The sequence below is a fragment of the Paroedura picta genome, chromosome 1 (genome assembly GCF_049243985.1).
Source record: "Paroedura picta isolate Pp20150507F chromosome 1, Ppicta_v3.0, whole genome shotgun sequence".
In the NCBI taxonomy this organism is placed as follows: domain Eukaryota; kingdom Metazoa; phylum Chordata; class Lepidosauria; order Squamata; family Gekkonidae; genus Paroedura; species Paroedura picta.
Genome location: NC_135369.1, coordinates 191,741,527 through 191,757,103, shown reverse-complemented (window position 1 = coordinate 191,757,103; position 15,577 = coordinate 191,741,527). Strand labels below are relative to the sequence as shown.

General features: G+C 47.3%; 1 protein-coding gene across 2 annotated transcripts in view; it reads right to left on the bottom strand.

Moving 5' to 3' along the window:
- Positions 1–1,153: 1,153 nt before the first annotated feature.
- Positions 1,154–15,577, bottom strand: part of PKHD1 (PKHD1 ciliary IPT domain containing fibrocystin/polyductin) — a 454,238-nt gene continuing 439,814 nt past the window's right edge. For both annotated transcript variants that reach the window (XM_077315063.1, XM_077315054.1), the window contains exons 62-65: positions 13,108–13,215; positions 8,747–8,905; positions 7,239–7,370; positions 1,154–2,671 (exon numbers count right to left, since the gene is read on the bottom strand). In XM_077315063.1, coding sequence (XP_077171178.1) covers positions 2,304–2,671; positions 7,239–7,370; positions 8,747–8,905; positions 13,108–13,215 — 767 coding nt within the window. In that variant the 3' untranslated portion in view covers positions 1,154–2,303. The remainder of the gene's footprint in view (positions 2,672–7,238; positions 7,371–8,746; positions 8,906–13,107; positions 13,216–15,577) is intronic.

Here is a 15,577-nt window from a genome sequence, read left to right as displayed (position 1 = left end):
GTCTCCCCTTGGATCCAAACCAACAGCCACCCCCCGGCCCCTGACGTTTTTTCCTTTCCTCCTCGTTTACTTAAAGAAAAGTGAAAGAGAGAAGGTGCTTGGATGGCCCCTGGCAACTCAGCCCTTCAATTACGTGTCCCCCCCACACACACACACACAGACACACAAATGCAATAAGTAAAAGCTCTCGAAGCATCCGGTCTTCATCCCAGGGCTCATTTTACTAGAAACAACAAAACCAAAAGTAACGTCCACAAAACTAATGTAGATTTGCCTCACTGCTTATCACGGCCGTGTCGTGCCCCAGGTGGAAATACTTTGCAACCACTGCTTATGGCACACCACCTATATCTTCCTACTCCTGGGGCCAATCCTTTGGAGCGATGAGACAAACCCTGAAGGAATACATGTATGGAGCTATCAGCAGCCTGGGTCATTCTGCACATGTTGGATAAGGCACTTTTAATGTGCTTTTGCACCTGGATTCTCCTGTGCACAACAGGAAATTCTACGTCTAAAGTACACTGAAAGTACATGATCCCATTGGTGTGGAATGGGCTCTGGAAAGCCGCATGGTTTATGATGGATGGAGAAAGTTGTCATTGTGTGGCTACAAATCCTTGTTAGCTACAAATCCTGTTTGCATAGGCTCATCCCTGGTTTGGCCGGATCCTGCCATTCCATTCCGCAAAGTCCGTGTGTTTCTTTCAGGCTGAATAGGACTTCTTCAACTCTTGCACTGGAAAAAAAGAGTCATTTGAGTCCTTCCAGCCTAAGGCGGGATACCTTCCACACCTTTACGGAAATACAGAAGTGCATGTGGACTTATGGACACTTGAAAAGACAAGCCTAAGAAATTAATCTCATTAATGAGCAGAATATAAAGATTGTATCTATAGAATGCAGAATATAACGAACGTGTGTCATTTTTATATGTGTGTGTACACATTCTTTGTAATATACAGAATGTATATAAAGAATGCAAACCATAAAGAATGTACAAAGGCATATATTTAATGGATGTATACTGCAACTTTTAGACTTGGCATCCTTTCTGAGTCCAACCCATTAAGAGCTTATTTGCCACAGTAATCAGCATTACCTGAACACACACACACACACACACAAACAGACACACACACACAAACACTGATAAATGTAGTTATTTATTTATAACATTTTAACATCTTCTTCTCACCCAGTCATGGTCTTTATGGCATGCACACGAAAACAACTAAAAACTTTTAAGATTATAAAATAATTCAATACAATCACATCTGCAAACAATCCCAGATCCAGGAAGGAGGGCCAGTAGTGGTTATTGGGAGTATGACCAACAAACCGAAGGCACCGAAGCCAGCTCTCCCTGCCTCTGACAACGACCGGAGGGAGCAGGTAGGTTCCTGGGGAGAAGGCAGGCCTCTTGGAATTTCTTGCTCATTCACCTTTGTGCCTCATCGTCAGTGGCTGCTGGTGGGAATTTCGTCACAAAAGTCCAGACTTTGAGTACTGGCAGGCAGTGTGCTGGGGTGGGGGTGAGAGCAGGAAGTGTGCCCAGGAGATTTTGGTTTCTGTTGCACAAGTAACATTTCTCTGATGCTCAAGCCTGGAGCAATTATATAAAGGAAAGACTCGGGGGGGGGGGCGGAATAGCTATTTAAGCCTTGGCCGCTGCCTTCTCCCTGGCCATGGAAAATCCTCACTCATTTAGCACATATGCTCATCCTTAATTTCTTCTGGGATGAAAAAAGCAAGCAAACAAAAAAAAGAACAGTGATTTGTTTAGTGTGTTACACTTAATGAGTGCGTAAAGAAAACATAAAGCATTAGTTGCTAATTGGAGTACGTGGTTAAAGAACACAGCATCCCCCTTGGACAAGCATCCCCCTTGGACTTAGACCATAGCAATTGACTTGGGGATGGAGGCAGGAAACCTATTTGCTTTGCTTATCGGCTTGGTATCAACTCTTAGGCAAGCTGCCTTGTTTATTGCTTAAAATCTCTGCCTGGCTCACCTGGCACAGGTTTAACCTGCCTTTCTTCTAAAGATCTCATGGTAACCTACAGGTTAACAGACAATGACTGGTCCAAGGTCAACCAGTAAACTGGGTGTAGGCTGTGGTAGAGCACGGATTTGGCAGGCAGAAGGTCCCAGGTTCAATTCTCGGCACCTCCACATTCTCCACATTATCTGCCTCCACCACATTCTGCAGGATTGTGTCCCTTCTGGGGTTTCTTGAAGCCTGAAGAATGTTTCAGGGGGTTCTCAAGGGTAAAAAGGTGGAGAAAGGCTGCTCTAATTACTATACCATACTAGAAATATTTGCTCTTCGTGCCACTGCCGTCTCTTGTCTCCCTCTCATACCTCTTCCTGGCCTTGGGACAGGCTTCTTTGGGTCTCTTTTAGGCCCCTCCTCTGCCAACTGCCTTTCCTTTGCTTCTGTCTCCTGACCATAGTCCGAGCTATACTGGTGGGTGACCTTCCTCTGACTCCGGTCCTCGGTGCTCAGCTGCTGAAGCGCCAGCGCTCTCTGTGATGAGTTCCCACCACAGGGACGAGGGTCCTGCTTGGCGTGGCTCGCTCGTCTTGTGGATGCATCGTGCAGAGCTTGGTGGGGCAGCTTCTTTGACGGCTCTGCTGTGTATTCCACTCGTTTGTGTATTCTCATACCTGACAGAGAAATGGTCATCGTCATCATCATCATTTCTGCATCCTGCCCTACCTTCAGAGCAGGTAGCAACACAGGTTAAACACACAGAGATGATTTAAAGCCAGTTTACAGATTAAAATCTTTATATTAGGTGGCCAAGCCGTGGCTCTCCAGATGCCTATGGACTACAATTCCCATGAGCCCCCGCCAGCACATGGGATAGGCTTCTTTGAGTCTCATTTAGGTCCCTCCTCTGCCAACTGCCTTTCCTTTGTTGCCGTTTCTTGACCATAGTCAAAGATATACTGGTGACTAGATAGGCAAGATGGCAGAAGGAAGAAGGGGGAAGAGGATGGAGGACGGAGAAGGATGTTGGAAGTTGAGGAAACCGATGGAAGTTGGAGGAAGAAGGTGGAGAGAGACAGGGAGTATCAGTTAAAATTACTTCTTTGCATTGCTGGACCGGCACAAATGAATCAGAACTAAATTTGTCAATTCATTGATGTCCTACCAAGCTCCAAGCCAGGTGACCCATTCTTAGAATGCTCTATCCTCAATCAAGATGAAAATGCCAAAAATTAAACATGGATTTTAAAAAATCTGAGGTTTGCTCATGGGGGAAAGAAAACAAAAGTGATTCTTTGATGGTCTCTCTCAGTTTCCAAAACCAACATTGCTTTAAATCGGACGGAATTCGGGCACTAGACATTTTGTGCTTCGCTTCATATCTTTGCATACGACGGTATTATCCCTGTTTCCATTGAGGGTTTCCAGAATGATCTTAACACAATGGTGAAAAAAATTCTAACAGACTGGATTTTTCGTTTCTGGCAGGGGGAAAAATATCCTGCCCATCAATTATTTACCCGAAGCCTCCAATCAGCATGGCCCCTGTCATCCTCGCCAGCCAAAACGAAAGTTCACTGAGTAAAGGTACCAGGGGAGAATGCCAACCTCCCACTGCGATTTTATAGACAGAACTAAGTCAGCACACATTACGTGTCGGAGCCGACATCAGAAAGAATCCGATCCTTTGATCTCGGACCTCCACAGGAAGCTTAGATCTCAGACAAATTAGATAAAAAATGAATTTATAGCAGATACGTATCCTAAGGCATACAGCTGAATGCTGTATTTTGAAATAAGTATGGCAAATATCAAAACATATAAACTGTAGCATTTCCTTCTGCTGTTTGGTGATAAATATTAATTAAAATCAGGAGACTGGTTTCAGATGGAGTGCTCTCCATGCAACAAGTTGTGGAGTTGGGGGATGCCCTGGGATACTAGATTGGAATGCCGCTGTTGGGGTGATTGAGAGTAGCCTTCCCATGTCCTCTAGCAGGTGTCCCATCAAGTCCCAGGCAATAAGGTCCCATCAAGTCCCAGGCAACTTATGTTTGACCCACTCAAGGTATTTCCAAAGCAAGTGAGAAGCAGAGCTGGTTGGCCCCGGCCTTCTTCTGCAGAACATTCCTTAGTGGACCCCTATCCAAGTACTTACTTAAGAAGATCCCAGCAAGGGGCTTGCAAGGCCAAGGAGAAGTAGAGGTGGTTGGCCATTGCCTTCCTCTGCAGAACCGTCCTTGGTAGCCCCCCCATCCAAGTACCAACCGTGTTTAGTTTCTGATATATGATAGGATCAGCCTGTACCATGCCACTTCCCTCCTTTAGTGTACATATATGTATAAATGTAAGTGCCATCAAGTCTCAACTGTTTTATGGTGACCCCAGCCAAGGAGCTTTCAAGGCCACTGAGAAACAGGGGAGGTTGGCCATGGCCTTCCTTGGTGGTCTTCTATCCAAGTACTGACTTTTAGAGACCCCAGCAAGAAGCTTTCAAGGAGACTGAGAAGCAGAGATGGTTCACCATGGCCTTCCTCTACAGAGCCTTCCTTGGTAGTCCACCATCCCATTACTGACTTATGGTGACTATAGCACTGTTTAGAAGCAGTGACGGAATGGTTTGTGCAGAGTCGCCTGTAACTCAACCCTTCCAAGAAGGAGGCTCTGTTGTTGGGAGGGAGGGGGCGGAATCAGGAAGCGTGTTTACCCAGCCTGGCAGGGACGCAGCTTACGATTGCACCCCAGGCCAGGAATTAGGATGTGACCATCGATGCCTCATTGACCATGGAGACACAGGTCTAGAAAGTAGCCAGCCAGACATTTTTCCATCTTCGCCAGGCTCGAGTACTAGCGCCCATCTGTCCCCCGAACACTTAGCCATAATGATCCATGCAACAGTCACCTCCAGGATAGATTTCTGTAACTCGCTCTTGTCCTTAATCCAGAGATTCCAGCTGGTGCAAAATGCAGCTCCTAGGGTCCTCACTGATACACCTTAGAGGGCCCGCATCCAGCATTGATTGCCAGTTACTGTCCAGGTCCGGTTCAAGATCCTGTTTTTAACCTTTAAGGCCTTAGGTCTGTTGGGACCCACATACCTGAGGGACCGCCTAATGCGCTATGCCCCCTGCAGTGCCTTACACTCTGTGGGTGAAAGCTTACTGGTCGTTCCCGGCCCCAGGGAAATGCGCTTTGCCTCAACCAGGGCCAGGGTCTTCTCGGTTCTGGCCCCTGCCTGGTGGAATGGGCTCCCGGGTGAGCTGCGGGCCCTGCGGGAGCTTTCGGTATTCCGCAGGGCCTGCAAAACAGAGCTCTTCCCCCAGGTCTATGGTTGAGGCTGGGGTCGGCAAGATAGATCAATGCCCACACCCATGGGTAGGAGCAGTACATCGACTATTGTCCTCCTTCTTCACCCCTCTATTAGTGGGGGTTGGGTGGGGGGTTTTCGGCCATGTTGGAGAAGTGGCTTCAGAAGTGGCAGGAAATACATTGAAATATAATAATAATAATAATAATAATAATAATAATAATAATAATAATAATAATAATAATAATAATAATAATAATAATAATAATAATAATAAGCTCTGACTTGATATCATACATGCACAACACATTTATATCTTGACTTATTTCTTGGACTCAAGGCAGCCAGCCATGTAGCAACAAAATAATTTTAAAAAATGAACACAGGTTAAAATATGAAGAGCTGTTTTTTGTATCTCCCCTTTTTACAACCCAAAGGAGTCTCAAAGAGGCTTGCAGTTGCCTTCCCTTCCTCTCCCTACAACAGACACCCTCTAAGGCAGATAGGACTGAGAGAGCTCGGGGCGAACTCTCTCTGGTCCAAGGTCACCCAGCTGGCTGCATATGGAAGAGGAGTGGGGAATCAAACCTGGATCCCTGGTCTAGAGACTGCTGCTCTTAACCACGACGTAATTTACTAGTTTAAGTATGTAATTTACTAGTTTAAAACACTGACAACACATCCAAGAGTTAAAATGCACAGGATCAGCAAACACAGCCAGAACTGCAGAGAAGAGTTTCAGCTGTGCAAGAAGGCATGGAGAGTCAGGCAGACAAACAGCCTGGAGCCCTACACTGACAGACCAACGGTGTTTGACTGCCTGGATTGTAAAGTAAGTTTCTACACAGACCCAGATGCCAATCAGGCTGTAGCAGGCTGGCATGCAGCAGCTAAGGCTAGGGGCATTGCCAGCTTCATGACCGACCTTGTTAGCAGTTAAATGTACCCTGTTGGAGACACTCATGGTCAGAACCTGAGCCAATGAAAGGTAAGTTCATTTGGCATCAAGCAGCTTGAACATCCATGAGACCAACTCACAGCTGATCAGGCAGGACTTGGGCTATGATCTGCAGGCACTTTCCTGTACCCTTGTATTGTGCTGGAACACACAGAAGCTTTGGGGATAATCAGCAGCCCACTCACAGCTGATGGGGGATAAGTACTGAGTGGGCTCCTGTTTCACCCACCGGCCTTGAAAAAAACTGATACTGAGGGAAGCAGGAGATAAGAAGTAATCAGCCTCAGTGCTCCCCACTGCAAAAGGGAGGGGAGAAAGTGACTGCTTCTCTCCTTTTCTCTGCAGCCCATGCCCACCCACCCCAAATGAGTGCTTGACTATGGAAAGCAGAAAAAGAAGAGATGTTTTTTTGTACTCCACTTTTCTCTGCCTGAAGTATTCCCAAAGTGGCTTACAATCACTGTTCCCTTCTCCTCTCCACAACAGCCACCTTATGAGGTAGGTGGGGCTGAGAGAGCTTTGAGAACTGGGACTGGCCCAAGGTCACCCAGTCGGCTGCATGGGGAGGAGTGGGGAATCAAACCTAGTTCTCCAGATTAGAGGCTGCTGCTCTTAACGGTGAGACCAAGCTGGCTCTCAAGAGAGTGATCTCCTTTTCTCTGCAGCCTACATGTGTGTGTGTGTGGGGGGGGAGAGAAGAGATCACCTAGCCTTCCTAAGCCCCCCACCACTCCCAATTTTCCGCATCACAGAAAGTTTGGGGCACAGCAAAAGTTTTGGGATTGGAGAACTTAATTTCCATCTGATCCTGCAATCAGTTGGTTCTTGATGTCTTGTTGTTGTTATGTTGTTATGTGCGAAGTCGTGTCCGACCCATCGCGACCCCATGGACAATGATCCTCCAGGCCTTCCTGTCCTCTACCATTCCCCGGAGTCCCCCTCCCTAAAAGACAACCCCTTGGTTTCAGAGGCTCACCTTCTCTCCTAGCAGCAAGGTCCTGTGTCTTCTCTTCCCCAAAGCCGTGGGAGTGGGCACAAGATGCTCGATGATTCATCTGGATCTGAGGGAACTTCTTATCCTTCAAAGTTTGCTTCTTTAGGTGTTTTTCTACAGCAAAACATTAAGAATGACTTAATGAGAAAAGCCTCAAGCTTTGATTACCATCACTTCTGATGATTACTGAAATTTCAGACTAACTTTAATTTCACAATTTCCTGACATTTCAGTGAATTGATTTTTGAATAATAATAATGTTTGGTTTTCCAAAGATGGGAATGTTAACTTTTTAAATGTTTACTTTTTAAGTTTCATTCTTCAGGTCAAATGTTTTAAGACATATATTCAAGATTTAATTTAATTTTGCATGGGAATTTTGAATGCCAAATGAAAAGCAGGATATATGTTTGATAATTCACTAGCCTACATCAGAAGCTGGCATAAACTCACTAAGGAGGATTCAAAATAAAAGCAGAATAAGTCACGAAAAGGGTTAAGCAGACAAGCCTGAAAATATATTCAAATTAAAAAAAACTAAAGGTTAATATTAATCATACAATTATTACATACAATTATTGGGCCGTTCCCAGCCCCAGCCCAGCGGATCATGCTGCTGCAGGGGGCGCCAGCAGGGGGGGCGTGGCTGGAGGGAGGGTCGGTGTGGGCGGAAGGCGGTAGAGCGATGGGGCGTTGAGCTGCGGATGCACAAACCCTGTGTCGGCCGTGGGGGAAGGTGGGGTACCTGTGCGACAGAGACGGGGCCAGCACAGCATGCTGTGGAAGGAGGCAGTGGGCTCTCTACAGGCCTCAGCTCCCTGGTGCCGCTTGTGGAGGGTGGGTGCTGTAGCGGGCAGGAGGCTGGGGCGGGTGTCATCGCTGGCTCCTGGATGTTCTTGCGGGGGGTGGCCACTGTCTGTCGGTGGCACCATAGCAGCTGGTGTGAGCTTGGCGCTGCAGGTGCCTCCTCGGAGGTGGGCTCACCACCTCTTTCCCCAGGCCACTGGTGGCAGGCAGGTGTAGCGGCGGGCTAGCGGTGACATGTGCTCCCCAGCAGCCAGGCTCATCTGCGGCTAGGCTGCCGGGGAGCACAGAGAGTATAGGGGCCAGGCTGGCCACAACCTGACGGAATTTAGAATCCTAGAGCTGGAAGGGACCTCCTGGGTCATCCAGTCCAACCCCCTGCACTAGGCAGGACACTCACAACCCTCTGGCTCATCCACTGTCACCTGCCACCCCCTTAAGCTTTCACCGAATGAGCCTCTCCATCAGGTGGCTAACTAGCCCTTGTTTAAAAATCTCCAAAGATGGAGAACCCACCTCCTCCCGAGGAAGACTGTTCCACTGAGGAACCGCTCTCACTGTCAGGAAATTCTCCGGAGGTTGTGACGGAATTTAGAATCCTAGAGCTGGAAGGGACCTCCTGGGTCATCCGGTCCACCCCCCTGCACTAGGCATTCATGCACAGTTAGTTCATTCACACAACTTACTGTTTCTTTTGCTTTTCTTAAACCAGCAGAGAACCACAGATCCCAAAACCACGACGGAAGCGGCAGAACCCAACGCAGCAGTGAAAATTATGGCAGATTTTTCCGTCACTGCAACAGGCCGTATGGTGAAAAAGTTGGACGTGACAGATAATGCGGCGCCTGAGAAAAATAAAATGCACAATGAAGCAATGGAAAAACAACAAAGAACACAGGTTCCAAAGCTAAAACGCATCGTCACTCTTAAAGAATCCACAATCGAGCTTCCAAGCAAGTTTCCAGGGTCTCTTATTTAAAAACGAAAGAACAGCCTGGTTGGATCAGACCATCTAGCTGAAGTTATATTTCCCACAATGGCCAAACAGATCTTCCCAAGACCAGTTGCAGACCAGGGTGTGTCATATTGGTCAAGAGAAACAGAGCAAAGATGCTTCTCCCGCTTTCCTCTCTCCACACTGCGTGCTGCTTCTTTCCACTCCGCTCTGGTCCACGGGAGCTCTGCAGCTTTCCTCTCCTGCCTCAGCCACTTCCATGGCTTCCCCTGCCCCCTTTGCAACCATGGGTGTGTGAATTCTCTCATGGTTTCTGTGCCTGGGAGGGGGGCAGAACCTGCACATCTGCTCCTGCCTTAAACCACCTCCTGTCTGTCCCCCTTCTCCTGGAGCTGGTCTATTAATGTGAGTGGTGATGGGGCTTCTAGTGCCATGTCATTTCTGGGATGTGTGGCAGGGAGTCTTGGCCAGCCAACATCACTCCAGGGCTCCTTGAAGCCTGAAAAATTATTTCAGGGGCTCTTCCTGGTCAAAAGGTTGAAAAAGACTGTTAGACACGTGTCTGTCTAGCCGACAAAATCTTAGCTCACTGTAGTACAGCTAGGCAAGGAATCAGGGGGAGGCATTTTCATTTAAAAGCAGATTTTATGTATAAGTACAAATGATCACAGAATGGGCAGAAAGGTTGGATGGCACCCTGACCTCACCAAATTATTCTATGCCTTCTGCCAGGCTTCCTCAACCAGGGCTTTGTGAAAACCTGGAGTTTCTTGGCAGCCCTGGAAGGGTTTCCTGAATGGGTGGGAGTTACTTGATTTTTATATATTTTTATAATGCACAGTGTATATGAGGGACCACCTTTTGCCCCATGCCCCCTGCAGGGCTTTATGCTCTGTGGGGGCTAACCTATTGGTCATTCCCGGCCCCAAGGAAGCACGCCTAGCCTCGACTAGGGCCAGGGCCTTCTCGGTCCTGGCCCATACCTGGTGGAATGAGCTCCCGGAAGAGCTGTGGGCCCTGCGGGAACTTTCAACGTTCCGCAGGGCCTGCAAGACGGAGCTCTTCCGCCAGGCTTTTGGTTGAGTCTGGGCAGCAAGGGAGATCTGCCCCCCCCTCACAAAGTGGCAGCAGCTCCCCCACACTTCCCTTTTAGGGGGGTAGAGATCGGGTTAGTTATTGAACTTTGCCGCCACTCTTGGCCGCTGTAACTATGTTGTTAAGGATTAGTTGTGGGTTCCTGCTTTTATGATATTGTTTTAATGGGATTGTTTATGTAACCTGCCTCAAGCCTCCGGGGAGAGGCGGGATATAAATAAAATGATGTTGATGATAATAATAATATAATAATAATTTAAGCATTTGTAAGGTGATATGACCATATATAAGAGCCTCTTGTGGGGCAGAGTGGTAAGAGGCTAAAAGGCTGTCTGAAAGCTTGGGGTGACGCCCTACAGCGTTTTCATGGCAGACTCAATATGGGGTGGTTTGCCAGTGCCTTCCCCAGTCATTACCGTTTACCCCCCAGCAAGCTGGGTACTCATTTTACCGACCTCGGAAGGATGGAAGGCTGAGTCAACCTTGAGCCGGCTGCTGGGATTGAACTCCCAGCCTCATGGGCAGAGCTTCAGACAGCATGTCGCTGCCTTACCACTCTGCGCCATAAGAGGCTCTTTTTGGCTACCCTGGTCCTGCCCTGTAGTTCCTGATATATTCTGGGTCAGCTGCTTTAAACATTCTCGGCTGTCCCTGCTCCCCCTCCCGGGCTCTGCAGGAGTTCTCCACCTGGTCTGGAGGTAACTGGCCTAGCAGCATTGTCAGCTGTCTGTGCATTAGTAATTTGGCTGGATTTCTCCCTTTTGCCATGCAAGGAGTCACAGGCTGTACTAAAAAAAAAAAAAAAAAAGACTAGCCAGCCATTGGCTCCAATCCCCCTCAATAATTCTCATTAGTGACTCCTTCATTGAACGCACCATCCATTTGGCCAACCGATTGCATGACAGATGGAACAGGGCGGATGTGACATGGCAGATGAACCCCTTACCCCAAACAGTTTAAACTCAGCAGAAGTAAACTGGGGGCCATTATCTTATACCACAACATCTGGCAGGCCATGAATGACAAATAGCTGATGCAGCTCCTGGAGTATTATTCAAGATGTCACAGTGCCCACGGGTATAACTTTAACATTTTGACGGTGCATCCACAACAAAAAGGAGGGTTTGGTCCTGAAATGGCCCTGCGGAATCAATATCTAATCATGTCTAAGGTCCCTGTGTAGCCTCCCAAGGATGTAACGGTGCTTATGGCACCGGAGGTTGGGATTCCTGGCACAGTGCATGCTACATTACCCATGTCTCTATCTCGATCCCATTTCAGCCACCATCCGTACATTTGTGCCTTCATCCGTACAATTCTTTGGTAGCTGAAATGCAGCACAGAGAGGACCCACTAGTACAGTTTTCTGGGCACTGCTGCCCTTGCTAACCATGGCCCATTATGCACAGGCCATAATGCCTGCGCTGGCAGAGGCAGTGCTTCGGGGAAAATCCCCGATAATGCTCGCCGCTGCTGCCAGTGCGGGTGTGTCCCGGCCCAGGGCTACGGAAGGTCCGCATAGAACTGGGTGGAACCTGCGGAATGAGAACTTCCACAGCTTCCTAGATACGCTGGGGGCCGGCAGGGGCTGAGGCACAGGTTGGGGAACACTGATATCTAGACGATGAGAACAAACTGTTTAGATTTTTACACAAAGATTTTGGGTATTTACACATTACTCTTGGACATGTAGTCAAATTGGTAGATATCAGCCAACTGGAATTTGGAATTCTACTTATATTCAAAATTCTTTATAATAACCAAATAATTGCTCAATTGTTCAATGTTATTTTAAATGCTTTTATATTTACATCACACACATCTTTGGAAAGCCAAGGAAAAATATCCACAGGGTTTTCTGTGGGCTTTCCTTCTCCAACCTGCTTAGCTTCAAGAAAGCAACAAGATCCAGTTACTCTCCCATCCTCAAGGTTACTCCATTTACTCTCCATCCTCTCCCATTTCCTTTGCTTGGATATATGAAGTAGAACGGGAAACCAGGGGGTCTGCTTTTTAGACTTGATTCTTGCCAATAGGGAAGAACTGATTGATGAGTTAAAGGTTGAGCATGCACTTGGTAGTAGTGACCATGTGATTTTGGACTTTATGATCTTGGGAAAGAGAAGAGCTTACATTGTCACACATACAGGCTGAACTTCAGGAGAGCAAATTTTAACAAACTTAATGTTGGGTAGAATCCCGTGGTCAGAAAAACTTAAGGTAATGTAAGTCCAAGAAGTTTGGGAGTTTCTCAAAAGTGAAATACTGAAGGCCCCATCGCAGTTAATTCCCTTGAGAAGGAACACTGGGAGGAACCTAAAGAAACCAGGATGGCTCCATAAACAGCTTTCAAAAAACATTAATAATAAGAAAGACTCATTTAGGAAATGGAAGGAGGGCCTTAAAACCAAGGAGGAATATAAACAAATAGCCCATGCTTGTAGGGGAAGTGTTAGAGAAGCTAAAGCACAGTATGAGCATTGGCTAGAAAGAAATGCTAAAAACAAAAAGGCAAGGTTCTTTAGCTATATTCAAATTAAGAAAAAGAACAGGGACGTGGTAGGACCATTGTGGGGACCAGAAAGTGACATTGAAACAGGTGATGAAGAGAGGGCTGAACTGATCATTTCCTACTTATCCTCAGGGGAACAGGCTTCCTCGGTGATGTTGAGTTTTTAAGCAGAGCTAGACAGTCATCTGACAGAAATGCTGATTCCATTAACTTAGGTGGATTGTAAGTGGGTGGGCAGGAATGGATGTGCCAGGGTTTGTCTCTTGTGGCCCTTCCTTGGGAACCTAGGGAATTTGTAATTGTTGCTATGGGATGGTAGGTGAATTTCTTCCAGGCCAGGCTGGATTCTGGAGATTTTTTTGGGGGGGAGGGATCATTTGGGCATTAAATTGGGGTAGTTGTGAGTTCCAACATTGTGCAGGGAGTTGGACTAGATGACCCTGGAGATATCTTCTACTCTTTGTTTCTATGATTCTATGTCTTACCTGGAGGTGAAATTACTTTAAAAATTAGGCAACAGTTGAAACAGGAGCTGGAGATTATCAGATTCTGAAAAGTCGCTCGACCATGTTGGACCTCTTCCTGGGTGGAACCTGCGGAATAATAGTAACCTTGAATTATGGTTTCTTGTTGAAATTTTTCAAGACAACATCCTCTAAAGCAAAAATCTGGAACACATTGATTTAGGTGTGCAAACAAAATCAGTAAGACTTGAATCTAGGGAACAGTGAACAAACCCACTATCCCTTCTTGCAATTGAGACGGCTGCAAGAACTACTGAAAAAGAACATGGCTCTACTCATTCGTTTACATGATGTCATACCATAACATTGACTGTCTATGGCCCAAGGCCGTTACAATGAGGATGACTGAACCCCCATTTTTCTCTGGGTGACAGAAATCAGCTTCCCTGGAGAAAGGGCTGCCTTGGAGGCTGGACTCTATGGCATTGTGCTCCACTGAAGTCCCTGTCTGCCCCAACCCCCACCCATTCCTGGCTCCATCCCCAAATATTATAATCCAGGGTTTAAAAAAAATACATTAGGCACAATTGGGGGGGGGAAGGGGGGAGGTGATGAAGGGTGCAGAATGGAGGGATCAAGCAGTGCAATGAAAACAAAGGTGCAGGCAGGCAGCATTTTGCAAAAAACAGATTTTTGGAAAGGGGAAAGAAAGCAAAGCATGATGGGAAGCTGCCTCCATCGGACTCAGTGTGGAAGCCATGTTGCGAATTTCAGACTGGGGAATAAGGGGAGGAAAGCCCAAGTGCAGAAACTCTGGCATGCAACGGAAATCCGATGAGAGGCAAAAAGAAGATATATCTCGTAGACCTCGTATGCACAGTGGCAGCCACGCCAGGCTGCCACCGTTCTGTTGCAGTGGGGTAAGAAGCCCTGCTGTTCCCCACATGCGCATAGGGAATGGACTCCCCTGTCGTGTGCAGGATGCCCTGCCACAACAGCACCACATATGCAATGCAGGGTCTGAATCGCTGGGAGCGGGCCATGGCGGGGGCAGCGGTAGTGGGGGGAGCAGGGTCATGGGGCCCCCACCACATGATGGCGGGGAGTAGCATGCCACTCTCCCACCACAGTGGGGGTGGGGGGATACCCCTGTCAGCTCTGTGGAGCCACAAAGCTCGCAGGGGCGAGAAGTGTCCCTGCAGGGATGCCGTAGGTCAAGGGTGAAGCCGGGACATACTAGGCTAACCCGACCTAGCCCACCCAGGAAAACAGAAGACTCTGTGTTCCCTTAAGCCTTTCGGGGGCCTGGGTCGGGCCAGGGCTCAGCAGTGCCTGGGATGGTGGGGACATTGGGTATAATTGGGGATTTTCCCAAAAGGCCTGTCACCGCCATCTTGGGCATTCTGCCCCATGCATAATCGGTCGCTGGCAGTCTTCAAGCAAAGGTTGGATACACACTTTTCTTGGATGCTTTAGGATGCTTAGGGCTGATCCTGCGTTGAGCAGGGGGTTGGACTAGATGGCCTCTGTGGCCCCTTCCAACTCTATGATTCTGTGATTTTGTGGTCCAATTGCGGAAATAGGTCTCTCTTTCAAAAGCTTCTACCCTAGAAGTATTGTAAGTCCCTACGATGCTGTTGGACTCAAAATCTAGCTGTTATGTGGTATTGTGACAATGATCCATTTCGCACATGAGCTCCCAGAGGAGATCAGGGCCCTGGCAGAGCTGCCACAGTTCCGCAGGGCCTGCAAGATGGAGCTCTTCCACCAGGCATTTGGTTGAGGCCAGGGCAGAGGAGATCGGGCCAGAACATTGACTGGCCCATTTACATCTCTACCCCATAGTGTCAAATGCTGGAGGTCTGTTGAGTGGTGGGGGGAGGGGGCGTTCTTTGCTACTGGGGTTTGTTTTTAATGACTGTAAATTAATTGTTTTAAATTGGGTTTTTTATTGTGGGGGTTTTATTCCATAACCTGATGTGTGCCAGCTTATCTGGGAGTGGTGAGTAACAAACCCAATAAATAAAATTAAAATAATGCACTTTCAAATAGATTTTCCTGTTTTGCCCAGAAAAATCGAGCTACAAAAGTACATTTAAAGAGCATTACCCAACAAGAGTGGAATGGGAGGTGAAAATCTCTTATCTAGTCCAGATCCGACTAATTTAGAAGTAGACTCAAATGGGTCGCCGTGTTGGTCTGAAGTCGCACAATAAAATCAGAGTCCAGTAGCACCTTTAAGACCTGAATAAATCTTTGTTGGTCTTAGAGGTGCTACTGAACTCTGATTTTATTAAGAAGTATTAATTCAGAAACAAGAACTGAGACAGAGCAACCACCAATTAGAATAGTGTAAAGCAAAGGTAAAATGTTTTAAAACCCCAAGATTTCCTGAGGGCGTGACTCTATTCTGTTACCTGGATAAATTATTTAATCCAGTGTACTGGCTTTGTGCTCAACATGATTTTTCTATTGCAAAGGCTGTTTTAAA